The sequence below is a fragment of the Catharus ustulatus genome, chromosome 25 (assembly GCF_009819885.2).
Source record: "Catharus ustulatus isolate bCatUst1 chromosome 25, bCatUst1.pri.v2, whole genome shotgun sequence".
NCBI classification, from domain to species: domain Eukaryota; kingdom Metazoa; phylum Chordata; class Aves; order Passeriformes; family Turdidae; genus Catharus; species Catharus ustulatus.
The window spans coordinates 5,241,175-5,261,517 of NC_046245.1; the positions used below are offsets into that span (position 1 = coordinate 5,241,175).

Sequence of the window (20,343 nt, forward strand, 5' to 3'; positions counted from 1 at the left end):
AGGGAAGCAGGTCAGGGGAACACTACCAGGAGTCAGCCCCCAGTCACCTCCTCAGGGACCTCAGGGCTGGGACAGGGGAGCCACACGCTTCAGTTCCCCCTTGCATCTCAGACTCACAGCAAGCTACACCTCTCTGTTTATTAATAATATTAAATATACAAGTTGATTTCCATTATTTTCTTTAAATAGACTTTTAAATGCCTTTGTATAAAATATTTCAGGATTTCATTGTATAAAAAAAAAAAAACAAAAAAACACCCCAAAACCAACAAAAAACCCCAACTCAACAACAACAATAAAAAAGGCAAAATAAATCCAACATGGGTAAAGGCAAGTTTTCTCCCCCAGGAGCAGCTCCTCCACAGTGTAAACTGGTGACTTACACCACCAGGAGTTTGGCCCCAGACTTCCTGCTGCATCAGGGCTTTCATCCTGACTTACACCAGTTCCTCGCCCAGGAACCCCCTCCTTCTGCCAGTCATAAATACATACACACACATATAGATATATATATATAAACCCCAAATTAATAGTAATGCTTTCTTTAAAAACAGTTGGGTTTGTCCATATTTTCATCCTTCATATAAAAATAATACTTGAAACTCCCAGAGCAGCGCGGGCCACGCTTCATCCGGGGCTGGAGGAAGTTTGGGGGCATCTCCAGGGCTGGTGCATCCCAAACCAGGCTCTTCCCAAAGCCCACGAGTGGGGCTGTACCAAGAAGGCCCAGGGTGCCCAGCTGGGGCAGTTCCCACATGGATCCCATCCTTCCCAGCCCCATTCCCTTCTCCAAAGCGCAGTCACCAAAGAAATGGAATCCCAGCGAGGCCAGCTCGCAGCGAGGACCCTGTGAGGGGCACACGGCCCCCCTGAACACTTGTGCAGGACAAAGACTTTCATCCACTCTATTAAAAAAAAAAATAAGCCCTATCAACAGGAGGATGGGGAGGGACTGGGACGGTGCCAAGGGTCACCCCAAACCCAGCCCCATGCAGGGACATGGGCACAGGTGGGCTTTAAATATTCACAGTGTGAGGGTTTGAGTTGCAAGTCAGGGCTGGGTGCCTCAGGACTGACCCCCCGGAATTCAGGATGCTCCAGTTGAAGCCTCAGGAAAGGCAGGGTGAAGGGGGCGATGGGTGCTGCTCCAAACCCAGTCTGCTGGGGTGAGACAAGAGCCAGAGGATTTGGGGAGCCGATCCCCTCCGTCTTCATCCAGCATCGACCATGTCCAAGCGGGATCCATCATCCCACATCCAGCATCTCCATCGTCCTGCTCAGCACTGCAGCGTCTCATCAGCATTGCTGTCCCAGCAAAGCCTGCAGTCATGGTCCCTTCACTTCCCAGTGCCCGGGGGTCCCACTCAGGGCACATCCCCCCATCCTTTTGTCCATGCCAGGGAGTTTTTTTTGCCGTCTCTGGCCACCGGCACGGGGCAAGGGAAGAGGGAGTGTCAGCATCACGGTGGGATCACGGCAAGGCTGGCGCGTGCCAACCCTCCTTCCATCCGGATCCATCCCCCGAGCAGCTTCACATCCTGCCTGGGGCCCTGGGAAAAGGAGGAGAGAGATGAGCAGGAGCTGAGGCTCTGCCAGGGAGGGCGGCGTGGGGAGAAACACACGAAAACCACAGGAAAAAATACTATGTATATTAAGAAAGTGCCAGTAATGGATTAACGAGCTGCGAAACCACATGCTGGCTGTGCCGGGGCGCAGACCTGCTCCTGTCCGTGTCTTCCCACCCAGAATTTCCCCGCCATGGCCAAGGTCAGCACCAATGTGGACAGTCCAGGGACACAATATTGTCGTCACAGCTTGGACCAGAGCCCTTCAAGGTCCCACCCAGCCCCCCTGATTACCTCAGAGATCCTGAGTCTCCAGCTCTGAACATTCCCTTGCTCCCTGCAGCGCCCTGTGACAGAAGGATAGGGGGTTTAGAGCAGGGTCACCCAGGGTGGGGGTCCCCAAAGCCCCCCCACGCAGGATGCTGTCACACCCACCTCCTCTCTGGCTCCTCGGGGTCACAGCTTCCATCTTCCAGCGGCCGCTCTAGGACCTGTGTGGAGGGAGGGAAATGCAGAGATGAGCCCTGGGGAAGGGGAGGAGGCTGCAGCAGCAGCTGCAGATCTCCCAAATAACATCCTCCCATCGCACTCAGCAGAACCGATTGTCCCCCAGTCTCAAAATTATGGGGAAAATTGGCTCAACCCACACTGGCCAAGCGACAGATGGAAAAACTAAAGCAGGAGAGAATCTTGGTGCCCAGGGAGGAGACAAAGCACCAAAGTCTTACCCTGGATTTATACTTGTAGAAGAGCAGCCCTCCCGTGGCCAGCAGGACGGCCACCACACTGGCCACCGTAATGTAGATGAGGGGCTCCTGGCGGCCCTCCCTGGCGGGCGGCTCCTTCCTGCGCTGCTCTGCGCCCAGAACAAAGCCAGAGTCAAAGCTCGGCCCGGCCCCGCCGCCGTCCTCGGGGCCCCGCAGCCGGCTCAGCCCCCAGCCCCACGCCCTGGCCCCGTCGCCGGGGCTGCCCGGGGCTCGCAGCTCTGGGGCCATCCTGGAGAAGCGCAGCTGTGTCACGGGCTCGGCCGCTGCCGCAGGACGGATCCTGGCTCTGCCGCCCGCGGAGCCAGCGCTGGGCGATGCTGTCGGAGGGGTGGTCCCGAGCCCGCCGAGTTGATTCGGGAGGACGGAGCCTCCCCACTGCTGGCCTGCATCCTGTGGCAGCTGGCCGGTGCCCCACTCCACCAGCTCTCCATCCCCACGGAGGACGGGGATGTCACCCAGTGCCAAGCTCAGCGTCCTGGTCGGATCTTGGAGGGCTTCGGCACTGCTGGCTGGAGCTGTCTGCTTCATCCCAGGGGCCAACACCAGCGCTGTGTCACCTACCATGGCACCCGGGACCTCCTCGGTCCCTGAGCCCCCATCCGTGCTACTGGGGGGCTGAGATGGGGCCTCTAAATCAGCGAGGGTGGCATGGAGGAGGCTGGAAGGGACCTGGGTGCTAGCGGGTGCCGTGTCCCTGCCACTGGCAGCAGAGAGGGAGGGCTGGGTGGCAGAAGGGAGGGCAGGGGACAGGCAATTGCAGTCAGGATCTGTCCCCACACCTGAAAGAAGGAGAGAGAAGAGACAGCCGTGGGGTCACCAGCCTCCAAGAGGGGCACAGCCAGCAGATCTGAGGTCAGGGGCACTGTCCCCGTCCCTCCCCGCAGCCCCAGGCAAGAGGGGTCAGATAGCCCCTCAAAAAATGGGAGAGCAAGGGGGAGGAGGGAACAGGCAGGAGCAGGCAGGGCAGCGTGAGGGTGACAAGCAGGAGGTGGGATGAAGCAAACCCGAGTCACCGGGTCCCCTGAGCTGATGGCAGTGGGTTATTCACAACTTGCAGGAGCCAGCCAGCCACGTTTAACGCTCCCCACGGCACAAGGACATGGCACAGCTGTGACACGAGGATGACAGCGAGACATCTCCTCCATGCAAACACAGCACGGGCGCTCACGGAAGCGCAGACGGCAACACAGGGCTCTTCCACCCCAGCAACAACACTCTCCCTGAAGGCTTGGCCAGGGGAAACTGAGGCACGAGGCAGCTGAAGTGACACAGCCAAGTCATGCAGCGTGTTGGTGGCACAGCAGTCCCTCGATTTCTCCGTGTTATGCTCCACCCAGCACCAGGGCTTTGAGACAGAGCCGAGCCTGGTGCCTCCTTAGTCCCCCTCAGCATCTCTCCCTTGCCTTGCTTCCAGCAGGATTGAGCCCAAATCCCACCTTCAAATGGCAGCCAGCCCCTTCTCCCCTGACACTGATGCAGAGCTCGCTGACACAGGGAAAGGGACCAAGGTGGACACGTGCCACACCCACAGACACACGACTCTTAAGGTGCTCCATGCAGGCGAGCCCAAGCCCCCCAGACTGGCACAGGTTTACTGGGCAGAGGCCAAGCCTTGGCATCTCACCTGGTGAGGATCCAGCCTTCTTGGGTCCCGGGCAGGCCCTGCGGTAGACTCGGCTGCAATCCTTCTCAAAAGTCTCCTGGTTCTGCAGCAGACGCTTGATGTCTTGGAAGAAATCCTTCACCAACACCAGCATCTCGTAGGGGGAGGTGGTGAACTCCTTGAAGCACATCTGTGAGAGCTGGAGGAAGTGCCAGGCTCAGCATCAGCTTCATGATTGACCCGGTGTCACCATCCCAAATAGCACAGTGCTCCCCAGGCAGGATTTGCTGGTTCCTCGTGGCTCCATGTCCATGCACCCCCACCTCTGCTCTACTCCACAGCCCTGCCCATGCACCCACCCCAGGATGCTCTGGACACCTCATTTCACCCCAGGATGAGGACCCAGGCCCAAAGCCCCACGAGGCAGAGACACTGTACCATTCTCTCCTCTTCATCCTCCTCCCTGATGCAGGGCTCCACGCTCTCATCGATGTGGTTGTACATCCTGCGCACCGTCTGCATCTTCCGGGCGTTGGACGAGTTCTCCTTGAACTCTGTTCGCTCCAGGATCTTGCCCATCAGGGGAAAGGCAGCTTTCACATAGCAGATGGAGTCATTCTGCAAGGACACACACCCCAAAGTGACAGCGGTTACTGGATGGGCATCCCACTCTGCTTGGGGGAAATGAAGCACGGAGGCACAAAATGCCCTTTTACAATCCCACAGGATGCCCAGACTGGGACATGGGAGCCACCTGGCCAAGCAGGATGGGTCCCTCCTGGGCAGTCTCCTGCAAAGGGAGACAAGAGGGGAGATTGGGGAGTGGGGGACCTCCCACCCTGCACCAGCCAGCCCTGCTTCCTGTCCCCCACTGTTCCCAGCAATCACCACTCACCAACTGCATCTTGTCAATGAACTTGAAGGAGACCCTGCCCGGGTGCTGCATCTGGGTGTCAGCCTGGAAGGACAAAGCAGGATGTCACCCCACATCCCCAGGGACAGCGCTGGGGCTGAGCAGCCCCAGATATGCTGTGCTCTGGGCACAAAGGGGTGCCTGAGACCCCCAAATCTACAAGGCTAGGAGGACTTTGCTCCCATTCCTGCTTCATCCCATGCCATACTCCTCCTCCTCACACAGACACATCCCTAAGGTCGATGCAGCGGCAGGAGTGAGCTCAGGATTCCTGCTCCCATCATTCCCGAATCACAGACCTTCTCCTGTCTTTCCCTGCCCGCTCCCACCCCGCCTCTCTTCCTCCTCCTCCTCCTCCTCCTCTTCCTGCCAGCGCCACAGCAGAGCCCAGCCCTGCTTAATTCTCCTCGGGTCTCCCTCCCACCACTCTCTCCTCTAAATCCAGGCTGCAAAAGAGCATCCTGCCGTGCAGGAGGTGGCCGTGACACCAGGGTCACACATTCTCCGGATCACACAGCGCCGGGGTCCCACACGCTGTGCTGCCGGCCGCCCATGCCACAGCCCTTCCCAACGGGACTAAAAACCCACCCCAACCAAACGCTGTCCCTCCGGGCTGGCGTCCCAGGCTGGGAGGGCGAGGGCTGGCAGGATCGCCGGCCGGCAATTCTCCTGCTAGCCTGGGACGCCGTCCCGGAAACAATTGCTCCATTATCCTGCAGGCGCTGGAGCGAGGGCCAGCTCCTCCATCAGCGAGGAGAGGGCTACAATCCCCAGCAGGAAAACCACATCTTCCATTCAAACCTGCTCCATCCCCTTCCTCCCACAGCCGCGGACCCGGTTTTAATCCCTGGGCGGAGAGCAAAGGCTCCGGGGATGTGGCGTGCAGGGAGCTCGGGCAGAGGAAGCCGAGCTCGCCCAGCTCCTGGCCCCGCAGCTCGGTGGTTAAAGAGGAAGAGGTGAAGCGAGCCCGGACACGGCGGTTACAGAGCTCGCAGCGAGGCTCGGAGGCGCCGTTCCCGTCTCTCGCCCGCACACCCCTCTTGCTGCAGGCAGAATTTAATCTGCGACAACCCTGCAAATCCCTGCGTGCCCCCGATTCTCGCTTCTCCCCTGAACATCCGCGTGATTCCCCGCTCGGAGGTGAGCCAAGGGCCACGGAGACAAAGATACCGCCCCGGCAGCTGTATCCGATGGGGCCAGGGGTGGCCGTGCTGCGGGGCGGCTGCCAGCACCCAGAGCTGCCCACGGGCCACACGGCATGCCGGTCCCATCGCCCAGCCCGGTCGGCTCCATCGCCCGGCCGGGCCCCCCTCGCTGCCTGCCACCCACCCACAGCCCCGTTGCCAGCCCAGCTTCCAGGCAAGCAGCTGGACTCAGGAATGCAGGCGGATTCCTCCGCTTAACCCCTGCGCAGCCGCCCAGAAAGCACCGCAGCCCGCAGCGCCGGCCCCTCCGCTGCTTCCCCAGCGCCCCTGCACCCATCCAGCCTCACTCCTGTCCCCTTCCCGGCCTCGCTCCTGCTTCCGTTTGCTCTCCTTCCTCCTGTTGTCACTTTTCCATGGCCACTCTTGATAAAGGCACGACAGCTGTCACCCCCGGTGCTCGCTTGTCCCTTTTGCCCGTGGATGCTCAGCTCCTGGGTACCATCACTTCACTAGGGGAACTGAAAGTCACCCCATTTCCTTCAGCACTAAACAAAAGCTGATTTGTGCCCGTCTGGCCCCAAATGAGCCCCCATCCCATCGCACAGCCCCACTCACCAGCTCCTCCAGCTCGGCCAGGTGCCTCTCTGTGATGATCTGCTGGCAGTAGCTGTTCTGCTCCGTCTCATGGATGCGGAGCAGGAGGAGGAGGAGGGACGACAGCAGGGAGCAGCGAAGCAGGCACACCTGAGCACGACACGGGAAAAAATTGAAGCCGGGATAACCCCCACACACGCCAAGCCCCCTGCCCCTCTCCACCACCCCCCAGCGTGGCCACCTCTGTGATAGCCGGGGCTTGGCCACGGTCCAGCAGGATAATCCCACTGTGGTCCTCCAACCCCGTTCCTCTCCCCATTCTGCTATTTTTAGGAGCACCAGGTCAGCAGGGAATTTCCCAAGGCCGGTGACACAAGCCTGGATGTGGCTCCTGGCCACCTTTACATTCCCGATCCAGCCCCTCTCCCCTCTCCCACACCATGTCTCTGTCTCTCCTGCAAATCTCCTGCTCCGCCCTGGCTCTCCAGAGCCCATCTGACACACTGACCCACCCATCCCCAAAAATCCTCTTCCCACCCTCCAGGCCCCCCCAGCTGCACCCGCCGGGCTCTTTCCATGCAGCAGCTCTGGCCTCATCCCAAATTTCCCTCCCAATCCCCCTGCAAAGAAGCGGGGAGGCCCCGATCCGTGGCGGGACCCCGGTGAGAAACGGGGCTTGTCCCGGAGCCAAGGCTCCCGAGGTGGGGGCAGAGAGGACCCTCGGGTGGGTGTGCACCCCCGTCTCCGGGGGCATCGGCAGGGAGAGGGTGCCTGGGTGATGGGTGGGGGGGAATTTCCCTTGGATGATGTCCAGGAATCCTCCCCTCTTGTGAAACTCCAAGATGCCGCCCGGGCCACCGCTGAGATGTGGCCACGGCTGAACGGAGCCTCGCCCCGCCGGGAACGGGCTGGGGACGGGGCTGGAGCCGAGGCTGGAGCCGGGAACGGGGCTGGGGCCGGGGACCGGGACGGGGTTTGGAGCCTCATCGCGCAGGTCCGGGAATGGAGCCGGGGCTGCAGCATCCCCCCGCCGGAACGGGGCTGGGGAAGGGGAACGGCCGGGGCTGGAGCCGGGGCCTCCCCACGCCGTGTCCGGGGATCGTGACGGGGCTGGAGCCGGGGACCGGGGTTGCAGCCGCGGCTTCACCCCGCGGGTCCGGGGCTGGCACCGCCAACCGAGGAGGGGCTGGAGCATCCCCCGCCGAGAGCCGGGACCCCCCGAGGAGGGGACCCACCACGAGGGCACGGGGACAACCGGGGCTGCCGCTCCCGCGGGGACACCGCACAGGTGGCAGCTGGCGCCGGGTTGAGGGGGGGTCTCCGCCACCGTGGGTAGCGGGAGGGGCCGCCGTACCTTGGCTCCGAGGCGGGGCATGGGGGCTGCCGTGGGACCAGGGCCGGGCGGAGCGGGCGAGACGGCAGCAGCGGCGGGGCCGAGCGGGGCCGGGCTGAGCCGCCGCCGCGGCCGCGCTCCCCTTTATAGCGCCGCGGCAGCATGTGGTTTATGAGAAAGCGTTGGCGGGCAGCCAGGCCCCGCGGGGCCCGGGCCGGGCCGGCACCGGGAGGGCACCGGGCGGCACCGGCGGGTCCCATGTGCACCGCTCGGCTCCGATCAGAACCTCTCAGGTCCAATCGGAACCGCTCGGGTCGGGCCGGAGCCGCTCGGGTCCGATCGAGCCGCTCGGGTCGGGCTGGAACCGCTCGGGTCTGATCGGATTTCCTCGGCTTTACTGGACTCGGATCAGCTCAGCACTGCTCGGCCCGGGACGCCGTGTGTGTGAGCCCCCATTGTCATACACACGCGCGTGTGTGCTCACACCTGGGCACACACACACACACACACACACACACACACACACAGGGCACACACACACACACACACACACGTCTGCATCCACGTGCACACGCCAGGGACAGACACCTCCCTTGGATGTCCATAGTGACCCCAGGCTCTGGTGACCATGGGCACACACAGCCCTGAGCCTGGCACACGTGTGTGTGTGTGTGTGTGTGTGTGTGTGTGTGTGTGTGTGCATTCTTTCTCCTGGGCACACATACACACAGAGCTACTCACACCAGGGACCTCTCAGAACGTGCACGTGTGCACACACACCCCTGTGTATGTGTATGCTCATCCCTGGTATCCTCATGAACATACACACAACCCCCTGGATGTGCACGGACACCCCTCAGAACGTGTCCATGAGTGTGCACACACACAGAGCTCTGGGCCTTGCACATGTGTGTGCTCGCTCATCCCTGGGCACACACACACATACACATGCATGGATGCACATATGATGGACACCCATCAGAACCTGCAGGGATGGATGCATCAGCAAGGGTGTGCATGGACAGATCCACGAGCACTGCTCAGCCCCCGTGTGCATGGACAGATCCACCTGTATGGATGGATCCACATGTGCAAAAGCAGATGCATTTGTAGGCATGTGCATGGACAGATGTCTGCATACATGTGCATGATAGTCAGAAACATGGACAAATCCCTGTGCGTGGATCCACATGAGCATAGACAGATTTGAGTGCATGAATGGGTCCACATATGCCTGGACAGATCCATGTTTGCATGGACATATCCATGTGCACATGGCTGGATCCACGTGTGCGTGGATGGGTCCACGTGTGCATGGATGGATCCACATGTGCCCAAGCAGATCCATTTGCACAGGCGAGCAGAAGGGACCTGTGAGTGCATGGATAGATCCACGCACAGGGATCTGTGAGGGGCTGGATCCAGGGCCAGCAGAGCCATGCCACAAGCCTCATTCCCAGCTTTGGGATTTTCCTCTTCGCTGCCTGTTTGCTTTCCAGGCGACTGGAATTGATTAGTGGCCACGAGGTGATCCACAGCAGTGCCAAGGACTTGGCACTCTGAAGGGAAACAGAAAGCAAACTGCTCCACAAACACAGTGGGACGTGGCTGCAACAGGGGATGGTGACAACGGGCCCACATGTGGGTGACAGCCACCACATCCGAGCTTGGAAGGACCAGCAGGATCTTCTCCCCAGGGCCGGAAATGCTGCTGGGGTTGCAGAAGGTGCTGAGGGGTTTTCTTGGAGCTGAGAGCTGATCCCAATATGGAGAGCTGGGACCAGTGACCTGGCAGAGGAGTTGGGGAAGAGCTGGGAACCAGCTGAAGTTGGGGACAGCAGTGACAGCCCTGAGATACATCAGATTTGTACAGGCTGTCACAGGTCTTGTCACCTGCAGTGTCCCTTAGCAACAGCAGCAGATAAACATCTGAGGGTGCTAAGGGTGACGAGCTGGGGAGGGAGGGTTAGAAATCAGCCATCCTCCCAAAATAACCCTTTTCTCCCCAAAACATTGAGACATTATCCACATTTTTCATCACAAGCTATTCTGGGAGCCTCACAGCCCCCAGGGTGGGAGAACACCAGGGTGGACACCGAGGGACACAGCGGGTGACGCCAGCACCGGGGGTGACTCACGGGGACCCCGTGGCAGCGCATGAGGCCCTTTGACACCGGCTGAGACCATGGGCACTTCATCTTCAGCACACTCATCCCCTCTGCCTTACAGGGACCGGAAAAGTGTCATGTGCTGGGTCATGGGACAAGCCGTGAGGCAGCGGGACAGGGGGACAGAAGGAGAGCGGGACAGAGGGACAGCAGGATGGAGGGACGGGTTAATACTAATCCGCCTCATGCGTGACAGAGGGCGAGAGCAGCATCCGCCTCTCTTTTTTTGGCAGGGAAGTGGCTTTTGCCCCTCCTCCCTTCCCAAACCTGCCGAAATCCCTGAGTCACGGGGCAGCAACAGGGCTGGTGACAGAGGTGGCAGAGGTGGCAGCAGCTCCGTGCCCACACTGTAGCCAGAAAAATCGGGGGAGGAAAAGCTTAGGGTGGTTGTCCCTCTCCCAGTTGCAAACTGGGACCAATGGCACTGTCACCACGCTGATGATGTGCAGGACTTGCCCCTCTCCCCCCACAGCCACTGTCAGCCAAGGGGGAAAGGTGGGACGAGGCTGTGGCGCTCCCTGGGCATCTCGAGGATCCCCATGTCTGCTGGCCCCAGCGCAGAGGATGCAGGGCTGGGGGCAAAGCAGGGCAGGGTGGGACCCCAGCACCACCCCACAGCCACATCTCCACCATGGCCAAGGTTAGGGCATCCCTGCACCTCGATTCTCCTGCTTCAGCGATCCCTTCTCTTTCCATCCCCCACGGGAATGGGATCACATCACAACCAGTCCCTCATTGTGGGAGGCTTTTTCCAGCCAGCGGGTCCCAAAGCAGGGATAAAACCTGTAGCATATCTAATCCCCACAGCTGCATCCTAAGACCAGCCTCGGGCTGCCTGTCCGGAGAAAGTGATTTTCAGGAGGAAAATGTTGCAAGGTCTTAATCAGTTCCTTCCCGGTGATTCACTGTAGGGCCAGGATGCTCTCCCACAGTCTCCTGGGTGCTGCAGCTGAGCCAGGACCCCGCCAGCACGATCCAAGCTGGAGCGATGTGTGCCCAGGCTGGAAATCCCCGTGGGAAGGTCCCGAGCCAGTTCCTTCAGGAGTGCAGGAATGTGGGCTGGAAGGCACTTCCCCCAGCCCGCTGCCAGTGGGGGGGCACTCAGGATGTCGTGATGAGGCTGAATCCTTCATCCCACAGCAAATCCCGCCCTTCCTCCCCTCCATCCCTCTCCTGCTGCCTGCTCCACGCTGGGACTCTCTGGAACATCCTACCCAGCTCCCATCACCGCGGGGACCTCAGGGCTCCCCCGGCAGCCCCTTCACCACAGGGTCAGCACCACGGGAGCGGAGCACTGGCTGGATCCAGGCACAGGGAATTCAGCCAGGCTGGGAGCGAGGGAACCGCAGGGTCAGCCTGTGTCCGGCGCCTGCGGAGAAAATCCCTTCTCCGAGTTATCATAAACCGGGGTCCGGCCGTCCTCAAGCACAGCGGCTCGAGAGAGAGCTCCCACCACCCCCAGCATGTGCTCGGGGGTCCTTGGGCACAGATTAATCCCAGCCCCGGGATCAGGGAGGGGCACCCAGCGGGGGTAGGGTGCTATGTGGTGGGGAGGGACCAAGGAAGGGTGACAGCCCCACATGGATCACCGGCATGTCCCCAGCCCTCGTGGCTGCGGCTGAGTCATGTCAGGCTGCAGCTCCACTCCTCCCTCCACTGAGGAATGTGGCCACAGCCACAGCCAAAAGCCTTCCAGGCAGCTCCCAGTGGCACCCACAAAGTCTGGGGGAGATACAGGGGAGAGGGGCAGAGGTGCCACCAGCAGTGCTTTTAGGGTGGCAACAGGATGGTGGCCACCCTGTGGCAGTGTCCATGTGCTCATGCTCCGAGGGACTCCCCAGCATCCCCAGTACTCCCTGAACAAGGCTGCTGGGGGATCTCAGTGCCCAGTGAGCCCCATTCTCTGCTTGGCATCACCCAGAGCTCACAGCACAGCGCAGAGTGAGTGCAGCCCTGGCACCCTCCAGCTCAGCCTGGCTGGACACAAGAGGGTTCTGACCCATGCTGAGGGGTCCAGGGGCTGCACGTGGGGCAGCTTGGGAACCAGCTTGGGAATGTCCCAGGCAGGCCAGGCCTCAGTGCCACCTGGGGGGTTCCTGTCTGTCACCATGGGCAGGAACAAGGTGACATCCAAACGTGCCACACCCTTACTGGGATGCCACCTCCCTTGGGACCGTGTGGTGAACAGAGTCAGCACCGTCCCTGATCTCAGCACGTGTCCGAGGGACTAAACCACACTTCCAGCCCCAAGCTGGGAATGTGGTCCCCACACACGTCCAGCAGCAGGCTGGTGGGGTGACAGCCCTGTGCCACCCACCGGCACGGGGCTGCAGGGGGTGTTTGGAGCCACCCAGGCCGGGCCATGCAGCGGCTGCCGGGTGTCGCAGGGGGATCAGAGCCAGAACAGAGGAGCTGTTTGTGCTCCCGCCGGGGCCGGTTGTTTATCGGCAGCCGCAGCTGTTTACATCAGCCACTGGCCACGGACACCCAGACGTGGAGCCCAGCCCCGGCTGCACCCGCGCTCCCCAGGTGCCGGCGGAGCTTTGCTGGGAAGGAGGGGCTTTGCTGGGAAGGAAGGGAAGCAGGGATGAGGGCTGAGGCTGAGTCACGGCCTTATCTTGCTCCACACCCGACAGCAGGATGCATCCCCGGGAGCTGCTGAGCTCCTTTCCCTGCTGGCACCCATCCTTGAAATCTGGAGGACCGCTAGCCCTAAGGGACATCCCTGCAGCCAAAGGGACACCCTGGGGGACAAGGACTGTTCTCACAGGCTTAGGCCCATCATCTTCCTCCCTGTGCATGGAGGGGGACAAAGATGGACAGACAGACAGAGGATTGGACAGACCTCCAGCAGCGTGTGATCTCCATCATTCCGTTCTCTGATCCCTGAAGGCAGCTGGGGGCTAATGGGGACAAGGGGGGACAGCAGTGCCTTGCTTGCTGGGGAAGGAACCTTCATCTCTCAAAAGGAAGCAGCTCCTGCCAGGAATTCAAGGCATTACTCAGCTCGAGGCCGTAGATCAGCTGTTTGGCTGCTTGGAGCCTGTTTTTCATTAGCAGCAGTGATTTTAGCACCGTAGAGCTGCCTCCTCCCTCCTGCCAATGCTCCAGCCTTGGAGAGATGGAGCCCTACCTGGCAGGTGGGAAGTGATGGCAGGTCAGGAATGCCAGGAGTTGTTCATCCCTCATAAATCATGGGAGCTGCCAGTGGCTCCATACCTGAATCCATCCCATTCCCAACAGGGATGAAGTTCAGGCTGGTTTTTGAAGAAATGGAGCTCCTGGGGGAGCTGCCAGAGCCCCAGGACACACACACTGCCCCCTCAGCTATGCTGGCAGTTCTGGCTGGGGTCAAATTGTTCATTTTGGGCTGAAAGCAGGAGATTTTGAATTTGCAAAGGCTAGTGGGGGGACAGTAGTGATAAGGGGGTGAAGAGGTGTTTGGTGGCTCACAAAACCCTCTCCAGCATCACACTTGTCCAGCTAAACACTGCTCTTGGGATGGGTCTGGAACCCACTCAGGTTTATTAAAAGCATCTTTTTAGCTCTGGAAAGCCAAATAAATGTGATGCAAATATCAACTCCAACACGCTGCTTCCAGGTAGCTCAGGTATCATGGGAAGGGACACATCAGGATGGAGCACAGACAGAGCTGTGCCAGCATCTCCCAGCGCAAAGCCAGCAGCCACATCCCGCTCCTGCCGCTCCCACGCTCCCAGCCAGCGCCGATGCTAAATCCGGCCTTTCCCATCTCCCTCGCAGCTGGACGAGGAGTGAGGAGCTCCCATCTCCATCTCAGCGGCCTCATCTTCACTCCCAGGGGACATTCCCCATCCTCGTCCCCCCACTCGTCACAATTCCATCCCATGCCAGAATGGAGCAGCTCTCAGGGATGGGGTGGAATGGCTCCAGCTGCTTGTATGTGATTGGAGACTCAGATTTTGCTGCTTTCTCCAAGAAACCGAATGGTTCTTCCAGCAGGTGAAGAAGCTGTTTCCCTGCAGCCCCATCCAACTCTGGGTAGCATCCGTGCTGTGGATGCAAAGGGGTGGCTTGAGGACTGCTGAAAAGTTGTGCTCATGCAAAACTGGTAAGAAATGGAGTCCCACAGCAGTCGGGGGGGCTGCAGCCGTGGTTAGGGCAGAAGGTGATCCAGGATCACCCAGCTCCCAGCTGATAGCGGTGCAAGTGCCCAGAGGCCGCTCTTGCACCTACGCCAAGAGCATTGGATCATCCCCGGGACACAAACAACCTTCAGCCACCATCAGAAAAACACAGGCTGATGCATCTTGGCGTGTGCTGCTGCACCTCCGCCCATCGGCCCTGCGGCCCCCGGCAGCGCGGCAGAGCGGCTCCTCCGGCCCCTCGGGGGGGAAGGGCTGCCAGACAGGATGGGGAACACAGAAATCCTGCCTGGGCTCTTGTGGCCCCAGAGAGTGGCAATGCTCAGGGGACTCCTCAGCTGGACCCTGAGATGGGTCATCTTCCGTGTGCCGGCAGGGGGAGGATGCAGGAGTGGGGCCGGGGTGATGAGGGCATCCAAGCCATGGGGAGTCAGAGGCTCCCAGAACTATTCCTCACACCCAGAGGAATGTAATGAATCAAGGGTCCCCAAGGGTCTCGGAAAGGTTCAAATTTAGCATCTGAGATGAGCCAGACAAGTCCCAGCTCAAGGAGAGTGTGAGGCAGAGCCATGCCACCCCAAACCCATTCCCAGCCATGGGGAGGGGGATCCTCAGAGCTTCCCCTCCCAGAGCTGATCTGCTGCTGCCACCCCCACCTCAGAATTCGTAATTAAGGAAAACCCCTCAGAATTTCATCCCATGGCTGCTGCTGCCACGTTTGGAAGCTGGTGTGGGCTGCTCGTAGCTGTGCGGTTTTTCCAAGGAACCACAGGAGTTTTCCATCCTCTTTTGATTAGTGTGTGGTTCCCGTCCCAGAGCCCCAAACAGGGCCAGCAGCCCCACACTCAGCCAGGGACCTCGGGCCTGAGAGGTCCCCAGGCACTCGTGGGCTATTAAAGTTCGTGATGTCCCCGTGGTTGGGCTGTGCCACCTCTGGGGACAGCTCAGCTCCTGCTGAGGGTGGTGGCACAGCAAAGGGGACCTGGCTCCTGTCAGCAAGCGATCCTCCTTCCCAAAAAGCAGCTTGAGGATGGCAATTGCCACACTCCAGGGCTGGTGGCTGCTCCACAGCCTCTCCCCAAGGACTGGGGAGCCCCTGGGTGTCCCTGTCACCCCTTCCTTGGGAGCCCACCCTGCAGAGAGGACACTGTCACCCGACCGGCGAGAGAAAAACCCCCAGGAGCTCCTGACTCTCCAGCCCCAGCCATCTAACAGGTCCCTTGTGCTGTCCCCATGTCCCCGAGCCCTCCCATCCCCGCTCGTGGCTCTCCAGCAGCAGCTGCTCTGCCACATCTGGGGCTGATTTTCAGCGCAAAGCCGCGCTCGCCTCTGCGAGGCTGAAACCGCGCTGGGAGAGCCGGCGGGAGCGAAGGCAGCAGCCCGAGAGCTGCCTCAGGATGTGGTGGCTTGACCAGGAGGAAAGTGGGGCTGGAGGGGCAGTGGGGGCCCGAAGCTCCCCCCCTGCACTGGCCAGAACCGGCTGTGGCCCTGGGGACGGGATTACGCCGAGCCGGAGGCATGTCCTGCGGCCAGCCCAGTGCTCCATGACCTCACCACCACGTGCCTGCGACGAGGAAGGAAAAGAGGAAACTCTACTTTTTTCAAGAATAACTTTTGCCTGAGCTTTTCCTGGGGGTGAGAGTGTGACCTGTAGCCAGCACCACTCACCCTTTCCACAAAAGCATCACTCTGGGGTGACAGCTGAGCCTCCCAGCCCACACACGGCCCAGGATGTGAGGATGGACATGAAGAGCTGGAATCCAGCTCCCCAAATTCCCCTCTGCCTTGTCCCAGCAGCACAGTAGGGTTTGTCACCCACGGTGCTGCCCCCGCTGCCCATTGCACATCCTGGGTGCCTGTGGAGAACTTGAGCCCTTCTCTGAGAAACTCGGGCAGAGGAAGTTGTGCCCGGGCTCATAAACACATCGAAACCATCTGTGGTTTCCACATGGGTCACATCCTCCTTCTCCCACCCCTGCATGATGTCCCCAGTGGTCAGAGCCGTTGGCTGGATCCCCATCCCTCCACAGGGCTGGAGCCACCAGGATGCAGGAAGGGAAATGAGAATTAAAAATAATGAAAATATTTAGAAGGGCACAGGGCAGGAATGAGCCCACCCCAGGGATGCAGCCCAGCTCCAACTCTAGGGCTGGATCCCACCTCCAACCCCAGGATCCAAAAGTTCCATCTGGCTGCAGCAGAGACCAGGGTGGGATTTGGAACAGAGACTCCTTGGTTATCCCAGCAGCTGGAATAGCTGTGAAAAAGCAGGACATGAGCAGGATCCACTCCCTGGGAAAAACCCAAAGCACTCAGAGCTGCTTGTTCCTGCTGCCCAGTGCCAGCTCTCCCAGCCAGGACATCCCAGGGTGGTTTGGCTTCACGTCAGCCCTTCCCTGGCAGCTCCTCTTGTCACTGAGGTACCTGCTCCCAAAGCAGCACCTTCACTTTGGCGTGAGGAAAAGCAAGCCAAATCCCAGGGAAGCAGGAGACACTGGCATCAGGATCACCCCCAGGATACAGATTCAAAAAAGAACAAATTTAATCCATACCCAGGAGCGTGATAATGAGCTGATGGGGACTCCATGTGCAGGGAATGGGCAGGACCTGAGCTCACTGCAATAGAGACATGGATTACAATTGGGATTAGGATTAGGATTGGGATAAGAACCAACAGTTTCCCTTCATGCCTCCAAAACCACTCTGCTGAGCCAGGGGGGCAATTTTGTCCTCCCTGGTACCAGGACTAACACTTGGCAGCTCCCAGGAATCCCAAGGAGCCCAGGATGCAACTGGGCATCACCAAAGCACCTCCCCCTTGGAAAGGGAAAAGCAGATCCAGGGGGATGAATTTGGCTTTCCCCAGGGAGGGGCTGGGTTTGCAGGTGTCCAGGCAGGTGCTTCACGTGCCAGAGTCACAGCCCACCCCCACAGCCCCAGGATGCTGCTTTTGGGCTGTTTTCTCCAGATCTTCACACATTTCAGCTGGGCTGGGAATGTTCAGCTAAATGAGGGATGTGGGACCTCCAGGGGTCTCAGGATTTCCTACCCCCCACCACGAGGGGACACCACAGAACCCCCCCAGGGAGGAGCAGCACTGGGTACCCCAATCCCAAAGCACCCTCATCAGTGGGGCACCCTCGTTAATGGGACACCCCAATCTCAGGGCAGTCTCATTAATGGGGCAGCCACATTAATAAGGCACCTCCTCCTTGGGGTGCCCTCATCTTTAAAGCACCCCCATTAAAGGGGCACTCTTGTTTTTAGGGGCATCCCAGCTCCATGACACCCTCATTAACAGGGCACCCTGATTAATGGGACAGCACCATTAATTGAGGACCTTTGCTTCTGGGGTACCCTGGTTTTCAAGGTGTCCTTAAAAATGGGGTACCCTAATCTCTGGGGCACCCTCATTAATGGGACAGCCATGTTAATTGTGGGCCCTCACTCCTGGGGTGCCCCCTTGAATCCAAGACCCCTCATTAATGGGGTCCCCCCATCTCTGGGCACCCCTGTTAACCAGGAACCCTTATCAATAGTGCAGCCCCATTGTGTGGCACCTTCCAGGACACCCACCCCTCCCCTTGCACCCCCTCTGTTCTGGCAGCCCCACGAGTGCTGCAACCCCACAGAGCATCCCATGGGAATGGGGCTGGGCACCCCAAAGGCAGGCAGAGCATGCAAGGGGTGGGGGGCACTCATCACCTCTCTGCCCCCCCATTCTGTGAGATCCAGGCCTGGCTCTGTGCTTGCAGGGCCAGCAACCAGCTGTGGTTTGGAAAAAAAAAAAAGAGGGAAAACTGAGTTTTCCTTCTCTGTAGGAATGATCCTGGAGGGAAGGAGAAGTAGCCCTGGGTCCTGGAGCTGTTGGTGGACTTTCCTCCCTGGGGGAGGATTTTATTCAGCTGATACAAACGATATCTGGGCCTTTTTTGATTCTGGTTTCCTCCCGGCAACGGGTGGAGATGAGTCAGAAATCCAAAATAAAGATAAATAAGTTTAAAAATAAAGGGAAGCAAAGCCCAGATCCCACCCCACTTGAAATTAAGTGCTGGAGCTGCTGAGGCTGGAGGCAGAGCAGGAGCCCCGAGAGCTGGGTGGTGTCCCAGGACAGGTCCTGGGGGCTTTTGGGGTGCTGGCCCAAGGCTGGGTGATGCTGGGATGAATTCCCTGCATTCCCAGGTCCCTCAGGCCGTGCATCAGGCTCTGAGTGTCGCTCCTCAGGGGGAATACCCTGCCCGGATTACGGTTAATAATCCAGGATTTTGGATGCTGGAGCAGGACTTTGGCAGGGTGCTGGCTTTACTCAGGCTGGAAAGGAGCCGGCTCTTCCCGGGACTCGGCGGGATTTAACCCCTCGTGTCCCGCCTCGTGCCCATCGCGGGCTGCCTGCTCATCCTTCCCGCTCGGTCCAACGCACCCGGACACTTCCATAGCCCAGAAACGCCCTGAGCGGGTGGCCCCGGCAGGGATTTGGGAACAGCCAGCATGGTTTGGCCAGACACACCGCCCGGCGCTGCTCCTCATCCTCACCACAAACCCACGGTCCCCGGGGGCTCTGCTGAGTGACCCCGGGGCCGCCCCCACCGCTGCATCCCGAGCCAACATCTGGGCAGCGCCTCTCGCGGCTTCCTAATGAAGGAATTCATTAAAACACCTCCCGGCCGGCGGGGGCACGGGGCGGGGGCCGTGCGCCACCTCCAGTGACGCTCTGTGCAGCCCCAAAATTCCCACACGGCCGTCGGCGCTGCATTTTGGCAGGAACAGCCGCTTACTCAGTCTGGAAGTGAACCGGCTCTTCCCGGGGCAGAGCCCTCACCCCTCCGGCCAGCCGGGCTTAAATCCACTGCTCCGGTTTAAATCCGGCTCAAATTCGGCTCAAATCCGGTTCAAATCCATTGCTCCGGCTTAAATCCGGCTCAAATCCGACTCAAATCCACTGCTCCGGCTTAAACCCGGCTCAAATCCATTCCTCCAGCTCAAATCCATTCCTCCAGCTCAAATCCAGTCAAATCCATTGCTCCGGCTCAAATCTGGCTCAAATCCATCAGTGCACCTGAAATCCAGCTCAAACCCATTGCTCCAGCTCAAATCCAGCTCAAATCCATTGCTCCAGCTCAAATCCAGCTCAAATCCATAGCTCCAGTTCAAACTCATCGCTCTGGTTCAACTCTGGCTCAAACCCAGCTCAAGCCCATCACTCCTGCTCAAATCCCTTGCTCCAATTTAAATCCAGCTCAAATCCATTGCTCCAGCTAAAATCTGGCTCAAATCTGGCTGAAATCCATCACTTAGGCTCAAACCCATCTCTCCTACTCAAACCATCTCTCCTACTCAAACCCATCTCTCCTACTCAAACCCATCTCTCCTACTCAAACCCATCTCTCCTACTCAGACCCATCTCTCCTACTCAAACCCATCTCTCCTACTCAAACCCATCTCTCCTACTCAGACCCATCTCTCCTACTCAAACCCATCTCTCCTACTCAAACCCATCTCTCCTACTCAAACCCATCTCTCCTACTCAAACCCACCTTCCCAGAGCCTTTCCCCCGTGGGTGCTGCTGCCTCTGGGGCACCCCAGGACCTCCAATCCCTGATTCCAGTGCTGGAGCCAGGGGGGTCCTGGTCCTCCCTGCAGCAATGGGATGCTGCTGGAGAATTAAATTTAAAAGAGGAAAAGAAAGTAAAATGTAAAAAACAAAGAGCAAAATAAGAAAAGGAAAGAAAACAGCTCTAGGGGTGACAGCAGGGATGGTGCCTCATGAAGCATCCATATAGGATGGGGTCTGGGGATGCCATTTTATTTTATTTTATTTTATTTTATTTTATTTTATTTTATTTTGTTTCACTCTAAGTTTTTATCCTTTATTTCATTTTTTTGTTTATTTATTAAATTTAATTTCATTATGTTTGTTTATTTAATTTCTTCCATTTTATCTTATTGATCTGATTTCTTTTTTATTTTTTGTACTTAATTTTATCTTTCTTCATTTCATTTCCTTCATTTTCTCTTACTTTATTTTATTTAAATGGCAGCAATTTCAGCATCTAGATCCAGAACTTCCCTTTTTAAGGGCTGGGGTCTCTCTGAGCCCAGACCATGCTGGCTGCTGCCTTCACTGAAGGGC

General features: G+C 58.8%; 1 protein-coding gene across 4 annotated transcripts; it reads right to left on the bottom strand.

Moving 5' to 3' along the window:
• Nucleotides 1-245: 245 nt before the first annotated feature.
• On the bottom strand, nucleotides 246-8,031 carry CSF1 (colony stimulating factor 1). 4 transcript variants are annotated; one of them, XM_033080313.1, is made up of 9 exons: nucleotides 7,942-8,031; nucleotides 6,609-6,737; nucleotides 4,831-4,893; nucleotides 4,374-4,553; nucleotides 3,957-4,134; nucleotides 2,294-3,111; nucleotides 2,001-2,056; nucleotides 1,860-1,912; nucleotides 246-1,550 (listed from the first exon to the last, which is right to left on the bottom strand). In XM_033080313.1, exons 1-8 carry the CDS (start codon nucleotides 7,960-7,962, stop codon nucleotides 1,861-1,863), a joined length of 1,497 nt encoding a protein of 498 aa, XP_032936204.1. In that variant the 5' UTR covers nucleotides 7,963-8,031; the 3' UTR covers nucleotides 246-1,550; nucleotide 1,860. The 4 variants fall into 4 exon arrangements, with proteins under 4 accessions (XP_032936204.1, XP_032936206.1, XP_032936202.1 ...); XM_033080315.1 differs by having other exon boundaries at nucleotides 2,294-2,421; nucleotides 7,942-8,024; XM_033080311.2 differs by lacking the exon at nucleotides 7,942-8,031 and adding an exon at nucleotides 6,829-7,019.
• Between the last annotated feature and the right edge of the window lie 12,312 nt (nucleotides 8,032-20,343).

What these genes read in the sequence shown, in the direction of transcription:
- CSF1 (XM_033080311.2), bottom strand. Translation starts at nt 6,906, where the DNA reads ATGGGGAGAGGAACGGGGTTGGAGGACCACAGTGGGATTATCCTGCTG. An exon ending in TCATTGACAAGATGCAGTTG is followed by an intron (nt 4,554 to 4,830) that starts GTGAGTGGTGAT and finishes GTGTCCTTGCAG; the next exon opens with AATGACTCCATCTGCTATGT. An exon ending in AGGATGAAGAGGAGAGAATG is followed by an intron (nt 4,135 to 4,373) that starts GTACAGTGTCTC and finishes CACTTCCTCCAG; the next exon opens with CTCTCACAGATGTGCTTCAA.